Below are 16330 nucleotides of genomic sequence, written 5' to 3' on the forward strand. Positions count from 1 at the left end.
TTCACCCACCGGGAGGGGCAGGCTGCCCCTCTGCGCCCCTGGGGAACGGGAACCTGCCGCTAACCCATGCTACTGGGGGGGCCTGCCGCAAGGGCCAGGTGGCTTGGGGGTGATATGGCCACATTGCACTGGCCCGTGCCAGTTGCAAGACGTACGCCCGCACCAGTCGCATGGCCCCCGCCTGCACCACCTGGCAATCAGCAGCCCACTACAGCCAGGAAATACCCCCTCCGTGGAGCACCTGCCCGAAGGGCAAGCCACTTAGCCACCTTGGTGGGGGGGCCGTAGAGGCCCCCCTGATGCTGGCTCCCACAGCCACATTGCGGGAGTGGGCCCCTCAAGGAGCTTCTCTCTCCTGAAAAGCCTCTCCCTCCCGTGGGAATGCACCCTTAGGCCACCCGCCCTGCACCGCCTGTCTCACTCAAACCAACGGGCCACGAGGGTCCTGTTCCTCTGCGTTTCCAGTGTGGGCCGGGTGTCCGCTCAATGCCCATGAGCAAAGAAGGAAGGGGGGAGCTGTTGCTGTGTCCTTACATTACCTCTGCTCCCCCCAACCACAGCCCTCCCCCAATCCCCTTGCAGGGGAAAGGGCTCATGCGTTCGGTCCAGGCCAGACGAACTCCAGTCTCCCTGCTGCAACTGGGCAATTGGGAGAAGAATCTTTGTGATGCTACATTCATCCCACTTGTATCCCTGAAAAGCAAACTTCGCAGAGATTTTTGTGTTTCAAAAAGCTGCAAAAACCTTAATTGACTAAAGGCAACAATAGTACTATAAAAAGGGCATGTACCAGCAAAAGGGATGCCTCCTTCAACATACTTGCCTTACAAATACATGCCCAACATAGGTTGGGCAAATCTAGCCAACATAAAACATGTCTTGGGTTACTCCTGAGATCAGCAATTTAAGACAAGTTTCATTACACTGACTATACATCAAGTCCTTTAAGCTCCTGTTTCTTCCATGGCTTTTGAGCATTACTTCCAGAGGTGTCTCTACAGGTGAGGCCTGGGTCAGGGGCCCAGGCTTAAACTAGGGTCCACATTTGTGCCTAGCAAACCCTGCCCCTGCCGCTGCTCCCCACCACGACCTGGCAAGCTAGAAGTCAAGGTGATACTTACTGGTGAAGGAGCAACAGCCACCACCCATCTTCATCCCCTCTGTGCCATTTTACCTTCTTGACACTGCATGGGAGGTGGGGGTATGCGGGGGAGTTTAGCAACTTGATATCAAGTAGCACCAGTGAAAGGAAAGATGGTCTGTTGCTGTTGCCTGCACCCCAGTATAACCTAGTAAGCCTTTCCATTGGCTCTGGACCCCAGCTGGCACATCAGGGAAAGCAGTCACTGCCACAGATCATCCTCCCCTTTTCCCAAGTGCCTTTCTAGAGAACCTGCTGCTGCTCCCCACTACTGTCTGGTAAACCAATTGCATAGGGCCTAGTGGGGAGCAGGTGGCGGGAATGGATGCAAGACTACTATTGCACCAATATCCATAGCTATAGAGGTGGCACTGAAGGAAAACTGTTGCCCACCTTCTGCCTGTTTCCCAGGCACCAGGGGAAGGGAGAAGCAGGCACATGCATGTGCTTTTCAAAGCATGGGGGAAAGCACACCACTGGGGCCGTGACAGTCCTTTTGCCCCAGGGGCCCTCAAAAGCTGGGTTTGATCAACAGTGCAAAATTTCTGCACAACTAAGGTAAATATCTAGATTAAATAAGGATACTGTTTTTATTGCACCATCCTCAAACTTACCCAGTCCATTCTAATTTACTATATTTTCCAACAAAGCACAAGAATAGTTGTGAAACGTTACCTTATTAAGCCTAACACAAAGACATGGGTGCTTTTTACCATGTCAAACCATCTAGTTCAGTGTTGTCCATCACTGCCAGCAGCTGTCCAGAAAAGGATACTTCCCAGTGCTACGTGAAGATACCAGGGATTGACTCTGGAACCTTCAGCATGTGCTCTACTACTGAGCTATTCCTATGCATTAGGGGAAAGGCTAAACTTCTCCATTCCTTTTTGAAAAAGGGAACAAAATCTTTTGCCTAGTCCTAACCATCTTTACTCTGTGGAATTTAGTCCCAAGCATATTTAGCCATACAGCCCAGTTCTATATATGTTTACCTGTAAGTAACAGTTAAGTCTACACAGGATTTCAACTGAACTTAACACCACACACACCCTTCTGCAGTCCTCCAACATCATCAATACAACACTAAAGCAAATTGCATTTGCTAGTTCATAATCATATATATTTGCACACACTGATGTGGATATGCTTCCAATGAGGTTGTTTCCTGGTCAGGTCAGATTTCTACACTTTTTCCTGCTATGAAATGTGAGCCAGAGATTTATTTATTTTTTGCTTTGAGTTTATTCTGCATTCAAACAAAAAGCTCTAGGAAGATTTGGCCAAATCCACAAAGAAAACAAACAAAGCCATTGTAAATATTTAGTCTTGGCTATATAATGCATTGCGCTCTGTACACAGATACGGAGCTATTTCTGATTTTGATCTGGTCTTCCATAGTTGACTCTCTCCATCGTTCTATCTAGGGCATTATGACTACCTGCCAATTAACCAGTTTAATCTACCTATACTACCCAATACTTTGACTCACTTTCTGGGGGTACCTGGCAATAGCCATTTAACATTTCAGTGTGGCTCTCTACAAGTGAAACAAACTGTTCATGCTTAAGTGGAAGACTGATCCCAATTGAAAAATCCATTATCATTACATTGAACAGAACCAATTAACATACAGAAGAATGTGTGGTAGATTTCAGGTCTCATAGTCATGCGGCAACTGATCATAGCAGAAGAGCCATAGCTCACTGTTAGAATATGTGCTATGCATGGAAACGGTCCCAGATGCAATCCCTGGCAAGTCCCAGCAGTGAAGCAGCTACAGGGGGATGGCACAGCATGCATAAACAGTAAGCACTGCAGTTGCCGCAATGCACCATGTAAGCACCCCTTTCCACTTGCCATCAGAGCCATTCTGGGCAGTGACAGCAACACATGAGCAACTCCTGTGCATTGCTATCACTGTCAAGAATGGTTTCAACAGCGGATGGGGGGCCACTTACACAGCGCATTGTGGCACTTGCAATACTTACCATTTTGCCCCCCTAGCTATGCTACTGATTGTTTACCGTCTTAAAAACCTAATGAGCTCAAAGAGGAATAGGAATCAATAATACCCTGATCACTGAAAGTCTTATTCTAGGGACCCTGAGCAGGGCAAGTGCCAGGGTGCATTGGGATGGTGCCAGGTTCTGGGTCCCTCAGCACGCACAAGCCCCTGCCAGCTTGCTTCATTCCCCCCCCCCCCTTCCTCCAGCTAATCAGGTAGCATGCAGGCAAGGTGGCTGGATTCTACTTGCTGATGGAGGCTGTTTCTCCCCCTCCCAGTCTCGCTGGCTGGCTCCCATATTGTGTTATAAGGTCACAAGGCCTACCAGGAACTTGGTCAATGGCATTTATACCAATAATATTTAACTCGGGGATAATACTGAATTAGAAAATATTGTTTTGCATTGCTAACTCAATGTCAATGGATATGATCTCACTTCACAATAAGAGCCATCTCCAGGTCTGAAGTACCTATTGAAGCTTGGCATAATAGTGATCCTGCCCCTATGGAGCATGCATTATTTGCCTGTGGGAAGAGCAAGTGCCTACATGGCACTTTGCCATTAGGGAGTTGCCAAAAGTCACAAAAGTTTATATAGTACACTTGGTTTGAAAATCTAGCATTGTGCAGCAACTCTAGATTTCTATAATTCTGTATATACCTACAGAGTTACAATCTATCAATCACTTTTAGGCAGGTCCCTAATGGGAATGGATCATTCCTGCATGGGATTTCTGCAGTCATGGGGACATGGCTTGCAAAGCCCCACATGTGGAACAACCACTAAACTTCAATTCCCCCACAGATAGCACTGTTATTTCCCGAGTCTCCTCTGAAAGAGAGCAGAAATACTACTAAACCAACTTATATCTGTAGTATATATTCACTCTTCCAGTATTTGCACTTTCCATACACTAGTTTGATTATAATAACCAATGCACAAGTAGAATTGCAATTACCAAATTAAACTAAAAACAAACCTTCCAGCACTTATTGTTCAAAACTGGGAACAAAGTAGTGACTTCAAGGTTCAGTGTGACAAAACTAAAGTTCATACTAAACATTCAGCTTAGCACCAATATTTGGTGCCAATAGTTGTATAAAGTTGTCTTTAATAAAATATTACAGATTGGTCCCTCTGTGCTAATCAGTTTTCTGGTTAACTTATTGCTGTTTCTGGCACTGGTTAATGAACTGATTGCTTTATTCCCTCCTCACGTATATTCACGGACATGGACACCACTTGATAAGCTGTTTTCACTTCAGGCCAAGAAATGTCAAAGTGATAATTAAGTCTCACTACTGACAGGTTTGTAATAAAATGATTAACTCCACCATCTTTTTCACATTTGGTCTCCAAATGGAAAACGTGTACTGATGGAGCAGCATGCTTGTCTTCAGGAAGAGCACATATTTATGTCTGACAAGCTGCTAGGCTTTAAAAAAATTTTTTTATGTCTTCTCTCTGATAAAACTGAAGAATAATGTACAATATTTTCAGTGAATGGGCACAATAGCTAGTGTTTTTATGTACATTCTCTAGTCACAGTGACCACAAGATATACAGTATATTCCTTTGTATTCATAGTAGAGTTGAGCGGTGGCAGCCATTTTAAGGAAAACTTGTTTATGGGTTCATATGACTGTTGTCCACTTGCTGAATGCTGAGCTTTGCAGTTTTATCTGTGACTAACTACAAGTCTTTAAACTAAGGCATCTCAAGCCATGGTACATAAAACTACTATGAAGGAAATACAGCAGGGATGGGCAAGTCCAGTGTGGCTTCACTCAGGTTGAGTCACGAGTCTCCACCCCCCCCTCCGCGACTTGACCCGAAACAAGTCTAACAGGGGCATTTTGAGTTGCCCAGAGCTTTTTCACAACTTCAAAAGTCATGAGTCTTTCGCTTTAAAAAAACCAGCCATAGAAAACAAGGCTGTAACCAGGGGTGGGGATCGGGGTGTGTGTGTGCGCGCACGCGCGTGTGTGTGTGTGTGTCCATCCCATCTGTAAACAAGGTGGGAGGGGTGAGAGGGACTGTGTGAGAGCAGAGAGAGGCAGCAAGAGGGCGGAGAGACAAGCGTAGCAGTTGCAAGGCTTACTAGGACGACCCAATCCTTTGCAGATCTACTGAGAAGTAGTTCCATTTGTGCCGGTTGTTATTTATTTATGTATTTATTATAGAGGGTAAGCAGAGAAAGGTAAAAAGGGGGGTCAAGAAAAAAGAAAAGGGAGGGAAAACAAAACAGACAAAAAAGGGGTGGGAGGAGTACATCTCTTAGTTATGCAGAATTAGAGAGTACATCTCTTAATTGTACCATGTATCTCTCATTAATATCCAATTAGCTCTGCACCCATGTATTCTCCAAATGTTTTTAACATATGTTCTCAGATTGTCCCATAAAGCTTCTGATTGACTGTCCATTTCTGCGATGTCCAACAGTTTCTTAATCACTTCATCCATTTTGGGGATTTCTCTATCTTTCCATCTTTGAGCCCACACTATTCTTGCTGCTATTACCGTATACGTCACAATATATTTCACGTTTTTATCTATAATATCCAGCATTATATTCAATAAAAACAATTCTGGTTTAAATATTATATTTTGAGTTATTTTTGAAACTCATACTTTATTCCAGAAACTTTTAGCTTTACCACTGCTCCGCCATAAATGATAAAACATACCAACATGATTCTGACATTTCCAACACTGACTACTTATTCCTGGATACATTTTTGCCATTTTAATTGGTGTCAAATGCCACCTGTGAAGCATCTTATATATGTTTTCTTTTAAATTTACTGGTTTAATCAACTTAGCACTGTCCTTCCACATCTGTGTCCAGTCATCAATATTTAAATTATAGCCAAAATTTTGGGCCCATTTGACCATGGTAGTTTTGACCCTTTCATCCATCTTATATTCCGACAGATAAGTATACATTATTTTTATAATCTTATCTGTATAAATCCACAATTCATCAACCTTCCCTTCATAATACCCAATTGTTTTATTCCAATTTTGTCCTTGTCCAATCTAATGGTAACCCTATCTTATTCATATCTTCCTTATTTTTTAATTCCAAATCTTTAGTTAACAAATCTTTATAAGTTATAAGCATTGCTTCGGTCATTAACCACGGTTCTGTAAAAGCTTCTAACAGTGCTACCCATTTTGGTATTTTTTTATATATCTCCACCTGGAACCTCTGTCATACCAAGTATAATGCTTTCCTGACAATATGCTCCTTAAAATGTATTTGTTCCTTAACCTTTGCATACCATACATTCGCATGCCACTCAAATTTCAAATCATGACCTTCTAATTTTAATAAACGTATATTTTCAAATGTAACCCATTCTTTAATCCAGACTAAGGAGCATGCCTTATAATATAGGAGCCAACTCGGTAAGCCTATCCTCTTTCTTTTAAATCTTGAAGTGCCTGTAGTTTTATCCTTGGTTTCTTATCTTGCCACACATATTTAGTGATCGACCTGTCCAAATCTTTGAAATATTTATAGTTCAAAAGTATAGGTAAATTCTGAAATAAGAACAGGAATTTTGGTAAAATGTTCATCTTAATGGCTGCTATTCTTCCCAACCAAGACAACTTCAATCTGCTCCACATTAACAAATCTCTTTGTACCTCATTATACATTTGCATATAATTGTCCATCAAATTACTTGTTTTTGTCAAAATATTAATCCCCAAGTACTTTATTTTCTTCTCAGCTTCAAATCCTGTCATGAATCTTAATTTTTGCACAACCTCCTGTGAAATTTTTTTGTCGGGAATTTTATTTTTTCCTGGTTAACCTTAAGGCCTGCTACCTGCCCATAATATTGTATTGTTTGTAAGAGTATCTCTACTGATTGCGATGGCTCTTCTAAAATCAATACTAAATCATCAGCATATGCGTGTAGTTTAAATTCTTCTCCTTTAATTCTCAGGCCTTTTATTCTCTGCTTTTGTCTTATTTGGTTGTTTAAAACCTCTAAATTCAGAATAAGAAGTAGTGGGTAAGCCTTGCCTTGTTCCCTTTTCTATTATAATTTCTTCTGTATTCCCTCCATTAATTTTAATTTTTGCTCTCTGCCGTCCATTTGCGCTGGTTGTTTAGTGAGGTTCCCTGCTGCCAAGTAACAATGGAGCCAAGTATCTGGAAAGTGTGATCTCTACAGACTGCCTCCTCCCCCTCCCTGGACTTCTCAAGGAGGAGCAAATTCTAAAGCAAAAACCTCCTTGGGCAACTCCTTCTGCCCTATCTCAGTCAAAGAAAATATCAGACCACCCATCCTTCTTCCAAAGATCATTGGTTCATTCAGAGTTGGACAAGAGAGCCTACTTCCACCTCCCATTTCTTCCTATTCATTGCAAAAGCAAAACATTAACTCTTCCCTGCCTACTGGTTGGAACTTCCCTGCTGCTCACCCAGTCTGAATGAAGGTCCCACAAAGTCTTTCATGCCAGGAAAACAGTAAGCAAGCACACCCAGACACAGACTCGAATCCATGTGCATGGGGACAAGGGGCCAAGTCAAGGGGCCACTGACTCAAGTGTTTTGCCAAGTCTTCCACATGTGTGACTCAAGTGTACACAAGTCAGCAAAAAACTCACATTATAGTTTCAAGCATTATATGATGCACATTCAAGCATTACAGTGTCCCAGATCAAAATTCTCTGCTGGGCACTAAACTTTCACAGCTATGCTTTGGGGAAAAATAGGAACATCAAAAGATGTATATACAAAAGAACAATAGCAGAAAACAGAGTGAAATGAGTTTTCAGTTTCAGCAAGAATCCACATGAGAATTGTTGCTAAAATTGGCAAAATATTGTAAAAAGCAATTACTTTTCTTACTGATAAAACTGTCTACATTGTATTACGGGTGTTGCCAAACAACTGGCAGAATGATTAATGCATTCATGTATGCCACAGAGCATGTGGGTACTATTTGTCTTGCTAGATACTCTCATGCTTTGAGTCTTTATTCTGAGGAGTTGCAGTTGCACCCATAGTAAACTACCCACTGAGGTCTGGCCTGTGTGTTAGACTGGTTATAGCGACTGGCATGCTAATTGTTCATTTCCTTCACCCTGCTTGTTTTGTTTGCCACAACTCGCCATATAGAGTCAGGTCTATCACAATGGATATTTTCACACTCATGCTCCATTTCAATGATACTCAATGGTGGTGCAGCACAATTTGCAATACAATCATTCCAGTGCACTCTAGCAGTTGTAAGTATATGATAAATGAAATTTACCATTGAGGCATTTGTGACAAATTAAAATAAGAGCCAGATCTCAGAGATGTGCAGAGGTTCCAGGGAAAGATCTGTAGATGGACCGTACCATTTGAGATTGCAAATTAGGAATCAAGTACTTAACTACTCCATTGCATAAAATATTCTTCATCCACACAAAACTAATGCATTTGGGGGATAAAACCTAGACTAACTTTCCTCAACATTACAGTTTTGTACCCCCACATCATGCAATTTGAAAAAGTACAGCCTAGCAACAAATATATCACTTTGGGTATTGTCTTGGTTTTTCTCTTAACTGCCAGCACAAACACTTCATTTTTGAGCAGTTCCAATTTCATCTTTTTCTTTCAGAGGTTTCAAAGGGCTAAAACAAGTTCACCAATTGGTCAATATAAGATATATTTTCTTATTAGAAACAAAGAGTGATATTACAAAGATATGCCATAAGTTACCACCATAAATCCATTTCTTGCTTTTCTATCACAATTGAGGACCACCATTTGCCAAAGAGAATAGTTAAACATAACTGGACCCAGTGGCATAGCTGAAGGGGGTGGGGGCTACTGTGCTCATGGACAGGACTCAACTGGGGACCGGCAATGCCACCCCTGCAGTGATCAACCACTTCATGCAACCTCCAATTCTATGCTTGGGATCATTAGGAAGGGTATTGAGAACAAAACGGTTAGTATTATAATGCCGTTGTATAAATCTATGGTAAGGCCACACCTGGAGTATTGTGTCCAGTTCTGGTCGCCGCATCTCAAAAAAGACATAGTGGAAATGGAAAAGGTGCAAAAGAGAGCGACTAAGATGATTACGGGGTTGGGGCACCTTCCTTATGAGGAAAGGCTACGGCGTTTGGGCCTCTTCAGCCTAGAAAAGAGACGCTTGAGGGGGGACATGATTGAGACATACAAAATTATGCAGGGGATGGACAGAGTGGATAGGGAGATGCTCTTTACACTCTCACATAATACCAGAACCAGGGGACATCCACTAAAATTGAGTGTTGGGCGGGTTAGGACAGACAAAAGAAAATATTTCTTTACTCAGCGCGTGGTCGGTCTGTGGAACTCCTTGCCACAGGATGTGGTGCTGGCGTCTAGCCTAGACGCCTTTAAAAGGGGATTGGACGAGTTTCTGGAGGAAAAATCCATTATGGGGTACAAGCCATGATGTGTATGCGCAACCTCCTGATTTTAGGAATGGGTTAAGTCAGAATGCCAGATGTAGGGGAGAGCACCAGGATGAGGTCTCTTGTTATCTGGTGTGCTCCCTGGGGCATTTGGTGGGCCGCTGTGAGATACAGGAAGCTGGACTAGATGGGCCTATGGCCTGATCCAGTGGGGCTGTTCTTATGTTCTTATGTTCTTATGTTCTTATGTTCTCCCTGCAAGGCCACCCACTTTTTTGTTTTCCAAAGTGGAAGAACCAGGTGGCCATCTCGAGAGTGGCTGTGAGGGGGGAGCAGGAGAATGCACTATTAACAATGAAACAAATTATATCACATGCACCTAATCCTTTCTTGATTTAGTTAATATATCTTAAGGAACTGGATTTCTAAGCCACCTACAGCAAACCTAGCAGGGTAATTCAGCCATTTTCATCTCCTGATGAACCTCAAGATATTTCTCATTTGTCAGACAGATAGAGAGATAAAAAATTGGTTTGATTATTTCTTGGCTGACTGGCTTAAAAATCATCGTTTGACACCAATTTCTTGAATGGATGACTGAACAAAATAAAAACAAATGAATAATTATGGATGAAGTCTCCAAACCATATCTAGTAGCTGCATTGACAAAAGGAAGAAAATACTATTGCAATTTGCACAGGCTGAGAATCCGGGTCTTTTAAGCTTAGAACAAATTACTCAGGCACATGTGCAATTATCATTTATTATGAAGAGGCTCATTTTTCAGTTTGCCAAAAGTATTCCAAACTCACAGATATCAGTTGCAAAGAAGGCCAGTTCAGAGACTACTACGGCTGATTTTCTAGAACCCTGCAAGACTGGTTCTTAACTGTGTGGAACAAGCTGTTAAGGATGTAATAATCAATTAACTGGATGAGTGACATTTGATAGGACAAAGTTGTTTGGCTTTCATATGTGAATTATGCCTTGCTCTCCAATCCATTTTAATGACTTATGAAGCACTATGAACAGGAAAGCTGAAACATTAGATTTGGAAGAAGGGATTGATTCATCCAAGGGTGAATCATCATGAGGCTACCCTTGAACATTTCACATATGGAAATAGAGAAGCTTCTGTGCATGAGAAGTGGGGCTATGAGCAGAGTCTGGCTGTCCTGGGCTACTGCCTGGAAAAGCCAAACTCAGATTTGTTGCAAGCAGATAAAAAAAGGAACACAAGCAGCCAGCTTCAGATGACAAAAAGAGTAAGACAAAACAGCAGGCTATAAAGCAAAAATCTTGATGCACGCCAACACAACTAGGCTGCATGGCCTGCACTGGATACAGTGCAGGTTAAGGAGGTGGCTGGAGGTCTTCTCAAGTTAAGGGGATTTTTTCCCCTTACCCGTGTTGAGCCCCAGCCTGTCCTATGGGAGTTCTCGGACTCATGTCAGCTATTTCACTGACACAAACCCTAGAAGCCCGGTGGAATGCCAGGATGGCTGTGGGGGGGTTAGAAAACAGCGGAGGAGGCCTCCGCCAATCCCACTCCCTCCTAGACCTGATCCACCCAACACCACCCTGCATACCATCAGTGGTACACATACCACCGGTTGAGAATCCCTGCTATAAATGGTCCCCTGATTAAAAAGAATCCCATACGTACGAAGACAGGCATCTTGAAACTAGGACTCTTCTTCTAGGCCCTGTACTATTTTTTTATAGAAGTACATCCAGTTACACAATCCCCCCCCCCCCCACAAAAATACACATAGACTCCCTGCAGTCTTTCAGTGGAATATCCAAAGAACAGCCTGCGTAGACTATTTAAACTACTGTTAAGTTGCTCCCAACTAACAGGTAAAAGAGGATGGGGTCATTGTCAGTTATTTCAGTACCACTCATTTCATTCTTTCAACTGCTATGAAGTTCAAGTGGAGACAGCCACATGGCAAAGATTTGAGGGGTTAAGTTGCATGCAGAAGAAAGACCTTCAACCATTCTATTCCACAACAATAGCACCAACTTGTATTTACATAACATTGACGAAACATGTACTTCTTTACTCTTTACATTTTGAAGTGCAGTATTTTATAGACCGCACTATTGCTGTATGAAGAGGAGAAACCACACGAGCTTCTGTAAGCACCAATAGAGAAATTCTCTCCTAGTTGAACAAATCCTCTCCGTTATTCTCTGTGACCAGCCATATATTTTCCAGGCTTGGTAACATTCTGTACTTGACTTCTGTGCCACTGCTTGTAAATCTCCAAACACACTTTGATTACAGAGGGACAAAGTTCAGACTGGCACTGAAGAATCTCTTCACATCTACTAGTTACGCTGCTGCCTACAGTTCAAGAGTGTTTGCTCTGACAGATAGCACTGGAAAAAGTGTCTGATGAAAGCAAACATGATGTAACAAAATATGACAACAACAGCAAGTGCTGGGGAAGGGGAGGAGGCTCTCTTCTCCTATTCTTTTCATAGCTTTCAGCACAAAGAGGTGAGATACTTTACACACGTAAAACACTGACTGCTTGCAACCAGAATGCTAATGGAAATAGATATCACAGGCACTATCATCCTGGAAGCAGGTGCAGTAAAGATTGTACAAGTACAGAAATGGATCCTTCCGCAAAAAGAATGCTACATAACTAATGTGGACTAGTCACTGCCAGACTGCATGTTGGACTGCATACAACAAGAGACTCTAAGCTTCCTTGGTGTTCAATAAAAACCTGTTCAGCTACAGTCACAGTTTTGCCCATTTTCTTTATCTCAGTGGTTCTCAAACTGGTAGGTCACGACCCACCACCTCGAGCAACGCTTCCCCCATCCCTTTAAGGGGAGGGAAGGGGAGGAGGCCGCGACGTGATTCCCAGGATCACATCGCTAAGGGGAATGAAGGGGGGTGCTTTGCACTAACTTTCAGAAGGCAGGGCTGCAGCAGGTTACAGGAGGTTCAGGGAGCCCTGAGCAGCCTTGCACAGTGCTCCCCGAGACTTGGAACGTTCGCTAAAATCGGGTGCAAAGCACTTGTTTTGCAGGAGGTGCTTTGTGCCCACTTTTAGTGAAAGTCCCAAGCCTCGGCGAGCACTGTGCAGGGCTCCCCACACCTCCTGCAGCCTGCTGCAGCTCTGCCTTCTTGAAGTGCAAAGCCTCCCTCTCGTCCCCCTTAGTGACGCATTCCTGGGGATTGCGTCACTGCCCTAGCCCCTCCCCTGCAAGAACTTACTGAGGGAGTAAGGCTCCCTCAAAGTTTGAGAACCAGTGCTTTATCTGAATCTATTGTAATGGAAAGTCACAGAGTCCATGCCCACTCAGCATCTTTTAATTACAAGAAAATTTAGATGCATTGTTTCATAGTCTAATTCAAAGCATGTAAATGGAACCGAGACTTGTGGTAGTCTACTCAGTGGAGAATACCTTTCTAGTTCACTTTTATACAGAAACAAATAATTTAGACATCCAGAAAACATCTGCTAAACAAAACCAAAAAAGTGAAAATAGTAAATAGAAAGAGCTCCAATGGCTGATTTGCAAACAGCTGTCTATAATAATAAAACACAGTTTGAGACATCTGCCAATTAATAATGAAACAGAGAAAGCTGCTGGTATTCATTCACCTCCTATATACTCTGGAGCATAATTGTCTTAGCAGTAGCTAATGATATTCTCTGTACCACCATAACCTGGAGTCCTTTATTATTTTCACAGTTCCACCACCATCACCCACACTCTCAGTTCACTGCCTGCAACTGCATGCTTGCAAGAATACATTTTTAAGAGTTAAGTCAGCACTTTATGATGCTTTCCCAGCCCTTAGACAGCCATCAATCACAACAATCACACAACTGTCTAGGACATCTTGCTGATAACCTTTTGGTTTTGACTTGAGGCAGTTGACGAGCTGAATTAAAGCAGCTGCTTACCACATTTGTTGTGTTTACTTTAACATTCACTGAAGAGAGAGAAGCAAAATGAAGTAAATCGTTGTTCAATGTAATGATACCCGATGGATGCAGGTTAAAATTCTAACACAAAGCCTGCTCTCACATTTTAACCTCACTGAATGAGTCCTGTGCACCAGCCAAAGACAAATTACACTAGAGCAACACAGAAGACCATTCTTTTTACTTTCCCTGCCAAGTCTCTGGACCTGTATAAAAGTGTAGCAACGCTAATCAGGTGTCATCACAACAGAAAAATTGTAGGTAGTCATATAAGTTAATCCAAACCTCATAGTAAGACAACATCTTTATCAGAACCAAGCAAGAAGTGTTTGAGTTCTTCAGAAGAGTGAACACTTGCTGCTCACCACTTTGTGCCTCTTATGTTGGCCTTAAAGGTAGTGCCAGACTGTGATTTTTGGATTTACAATTAAATCTTCTTTATGATAGTTTTGTTAGTCAATTGAAAGAGATTTTGCAACATCAAAAGGGATACTCCAGGATCCTTTGCACACCACACTACCATAAATTACAGCAACTCACAAATTATCTGGAACTGGGTTTCTTCTTACCCACTGAAAGCAAAGTTCAACTGCTGCCAAAAATATTAAGTAAAATGAATTAATACACCAGGTCACCAAACAGGATATTATCTGTAGGCACTGACCAGAAGAACACTCATTTGGAGGCAAGAGCTCCTTCCATGTGCCCAGCAGAATCTCTGACTTCTTCCTTTTGGAGACATCCCCATGCCTTTTTGGTGAAAGTTTTTCAAGGTTTCCTCAGTTTATAAAGATGTTTGCCAACCAATTGGGGGAGAGCTGTTACAAACAAGCCCCAAATCTTCCACAGAATTCTGCTTCCTAAGAATGTGGAGCTTACTCTGTAGATTCCTAGGAAACAGATAGCCATGAATCTAACTAATTATTGGTTGCAATTACTGGACAGTGGAAGTCGCATTCACCAAAACAACTCCTGAACATGCCACAACGTAAGGTCAAACAATATAATATTGCTCTAGACAGGCTTTTAAGAACAATTTTAAAGGCATATGTTTACACATTACATATTCAAAAACAAATCAGCCTATTTTAAATACATTGTTCTGCAGTAATTTCCCAAGATCACTCATGGAAGTTAAAAAAAAATTGTTTGCTTACCTTTTCTTCTTGTGACCTCAAAGCTTCTGGATTCCTATTAAGAAAAAATATTTATACATTTTTCAGAAACTTGGGAATCTCAGTCTTCTTACACATATGGATTATTCTTGCAAAGTCACCTATACAAGAAGCCATAGTTAAAATAAAAATTATTGAAGATTTATCACTTAAATTACATAAATATGTCCAGGGACAGCCTTATGATGAAGCTAGACAAAACTACTTACATCAAGCTGCAGATTAGCCTATGCAGCAAATTCCACTTTCATGTTACCTCACTCTTCAGTATTTCTTCAGTGTTTCACGTGCCATATTTGTGGCAGTGCCCTGGCACTGGAGAACAGAAGCCAACCTCTGCACATACATGCATACAGTTCTGCTTGGGCACTGGGTAGTGGTCAAGCAGGAGCTGGAATTATGTTTGCCAAAACTAAAGGGCATGTTCTCATTGCAGTAACTGTTCTGCTGGCTCTCAACCTCTGATGCTGCTCTGTTCCCCAAGGCTCAGTTTTCTTCTTTCCCCAGCCTAGTTAGATAATATTGGGGGGGGGGGGAGGCAGGACACTGCCATTCTGAATGACTGAGAAAAGAGGGGCAGAGGGGAGTCAAAACAGTAGCAGAGTTTGTCTACATCTTATCCTAGCCTGAGTTAGGCTTTGAGCTTCCCCACTGCAGCACATGTTTTCTTCCAGTCCCCCAAACATTTTAATAAAGATATTTGCATTTTAACCACCTATACTTTATTACTAACCATTTCTCTCCTAAAATAGTAGCGCTTATAAAATTAAGATTTATTCATGCAGACTTAGCCAGTGGAAAAAAATGCACCCCTTGAAATGCATGAGTCCTCTCTCGGGTAAAATGAAGGGAAACCCTAATGCTAAATAGTACAGGGGTGGCCAAACTTGCTTAATGTAAGAGCCACCTATGATAAACTTCAGAGGTTTAAAGCTGCAGTATTTAAGAAGCATTTAAATTCCTAAATATGTTTACTCACCATGACCATTAAATGTTCATTTTAATCTAATGAACTCTCAGTTTATACCTGGTAAATTATAAAACTTGAAAATTTCTTATTCCTTTTATATTATATTAATATTAATTTCTTTTCCTTTTATATTAATTGCAATTCAAAAAGGAGCTCGGTCAACATAATTCCAAGAGTTACACATTATATGTCAAAGATCCGCAAGTGGCTCGTGAACTGTGGTTTGCCCCACCCCACTATAGGAGCCTTAGCTCACAGCTGCAGGGACTAACTTAGTGGTTTCAAGACTTGACACCAGTAGAAAAGGACAATTTAAATGTTCAAGTATTTCTTCATAGAAAGCTTGTAGTCCCAAGTATCTGAAATCCTTCATATTTCTCCAAAAGATGTCTGATTACATATAAATCCAAGACCAAACTGCTTTGACAAAAATGATATTGAAGTATTCTCTTGCACTGCCTCAGAAACAATTTTGTGCTGAAGGTTTCAGACTAATGCCTATAAAAGGAGCTTATTCCCTAGCATAGTTTATGACCATACATTACTGGTAACTAAAAATCATACGTTTTGATGCAGGGACTGCATTTTCGGATTTTAATTCACTTTACTGAGCCTCTACACAAAACCATGGTTCTGCAAATCATGTTGAATGCTGTTTAGCCAACACG

At 41.9% G+C, this 16330-nt stretch overlaps 1 protein-coding gene across 4 annotated transcripts in view; it reads right to left on the minus strand.

Moving 5' to 3' along the window:
• The window catches only part of FSTL4 (follistatin like 4), a 491509-nt gene that overhangs the window by 446213 nt on the left and 28966 nt on the right, over positions 1-16330 (minus strand). For all 4 annotated transcript variants that reach the window (XM_066617279.1, XM_066617277.1, XM_066617278.1 and 1 more), the window contains exon 3: positions 14675-14708. In XM_066617279.1, coding sequence (XP_066473376.1) covers positions 14675-14708 — 34 coding nt within the window. The remainder of the gene's footprint in view (positions 1-14674; positions 14709-16330) is intronic.

Source organism: Tiliqua scincoides, chromosome 2 (assembly GCF_035046505.1).
Source record: "Tiliqua scincoides isolate rTilSci1 chromosome 2, rTilSci1.hap2, whole genome shotgun sequence".
In the NCBI taxonomy this organism is placed as follows: Eukaryota; Metazoa; Chordata; class Lepidosauria; order Squamata; family Scincidae; genus Tiliqua; species Tiliqua scincoides.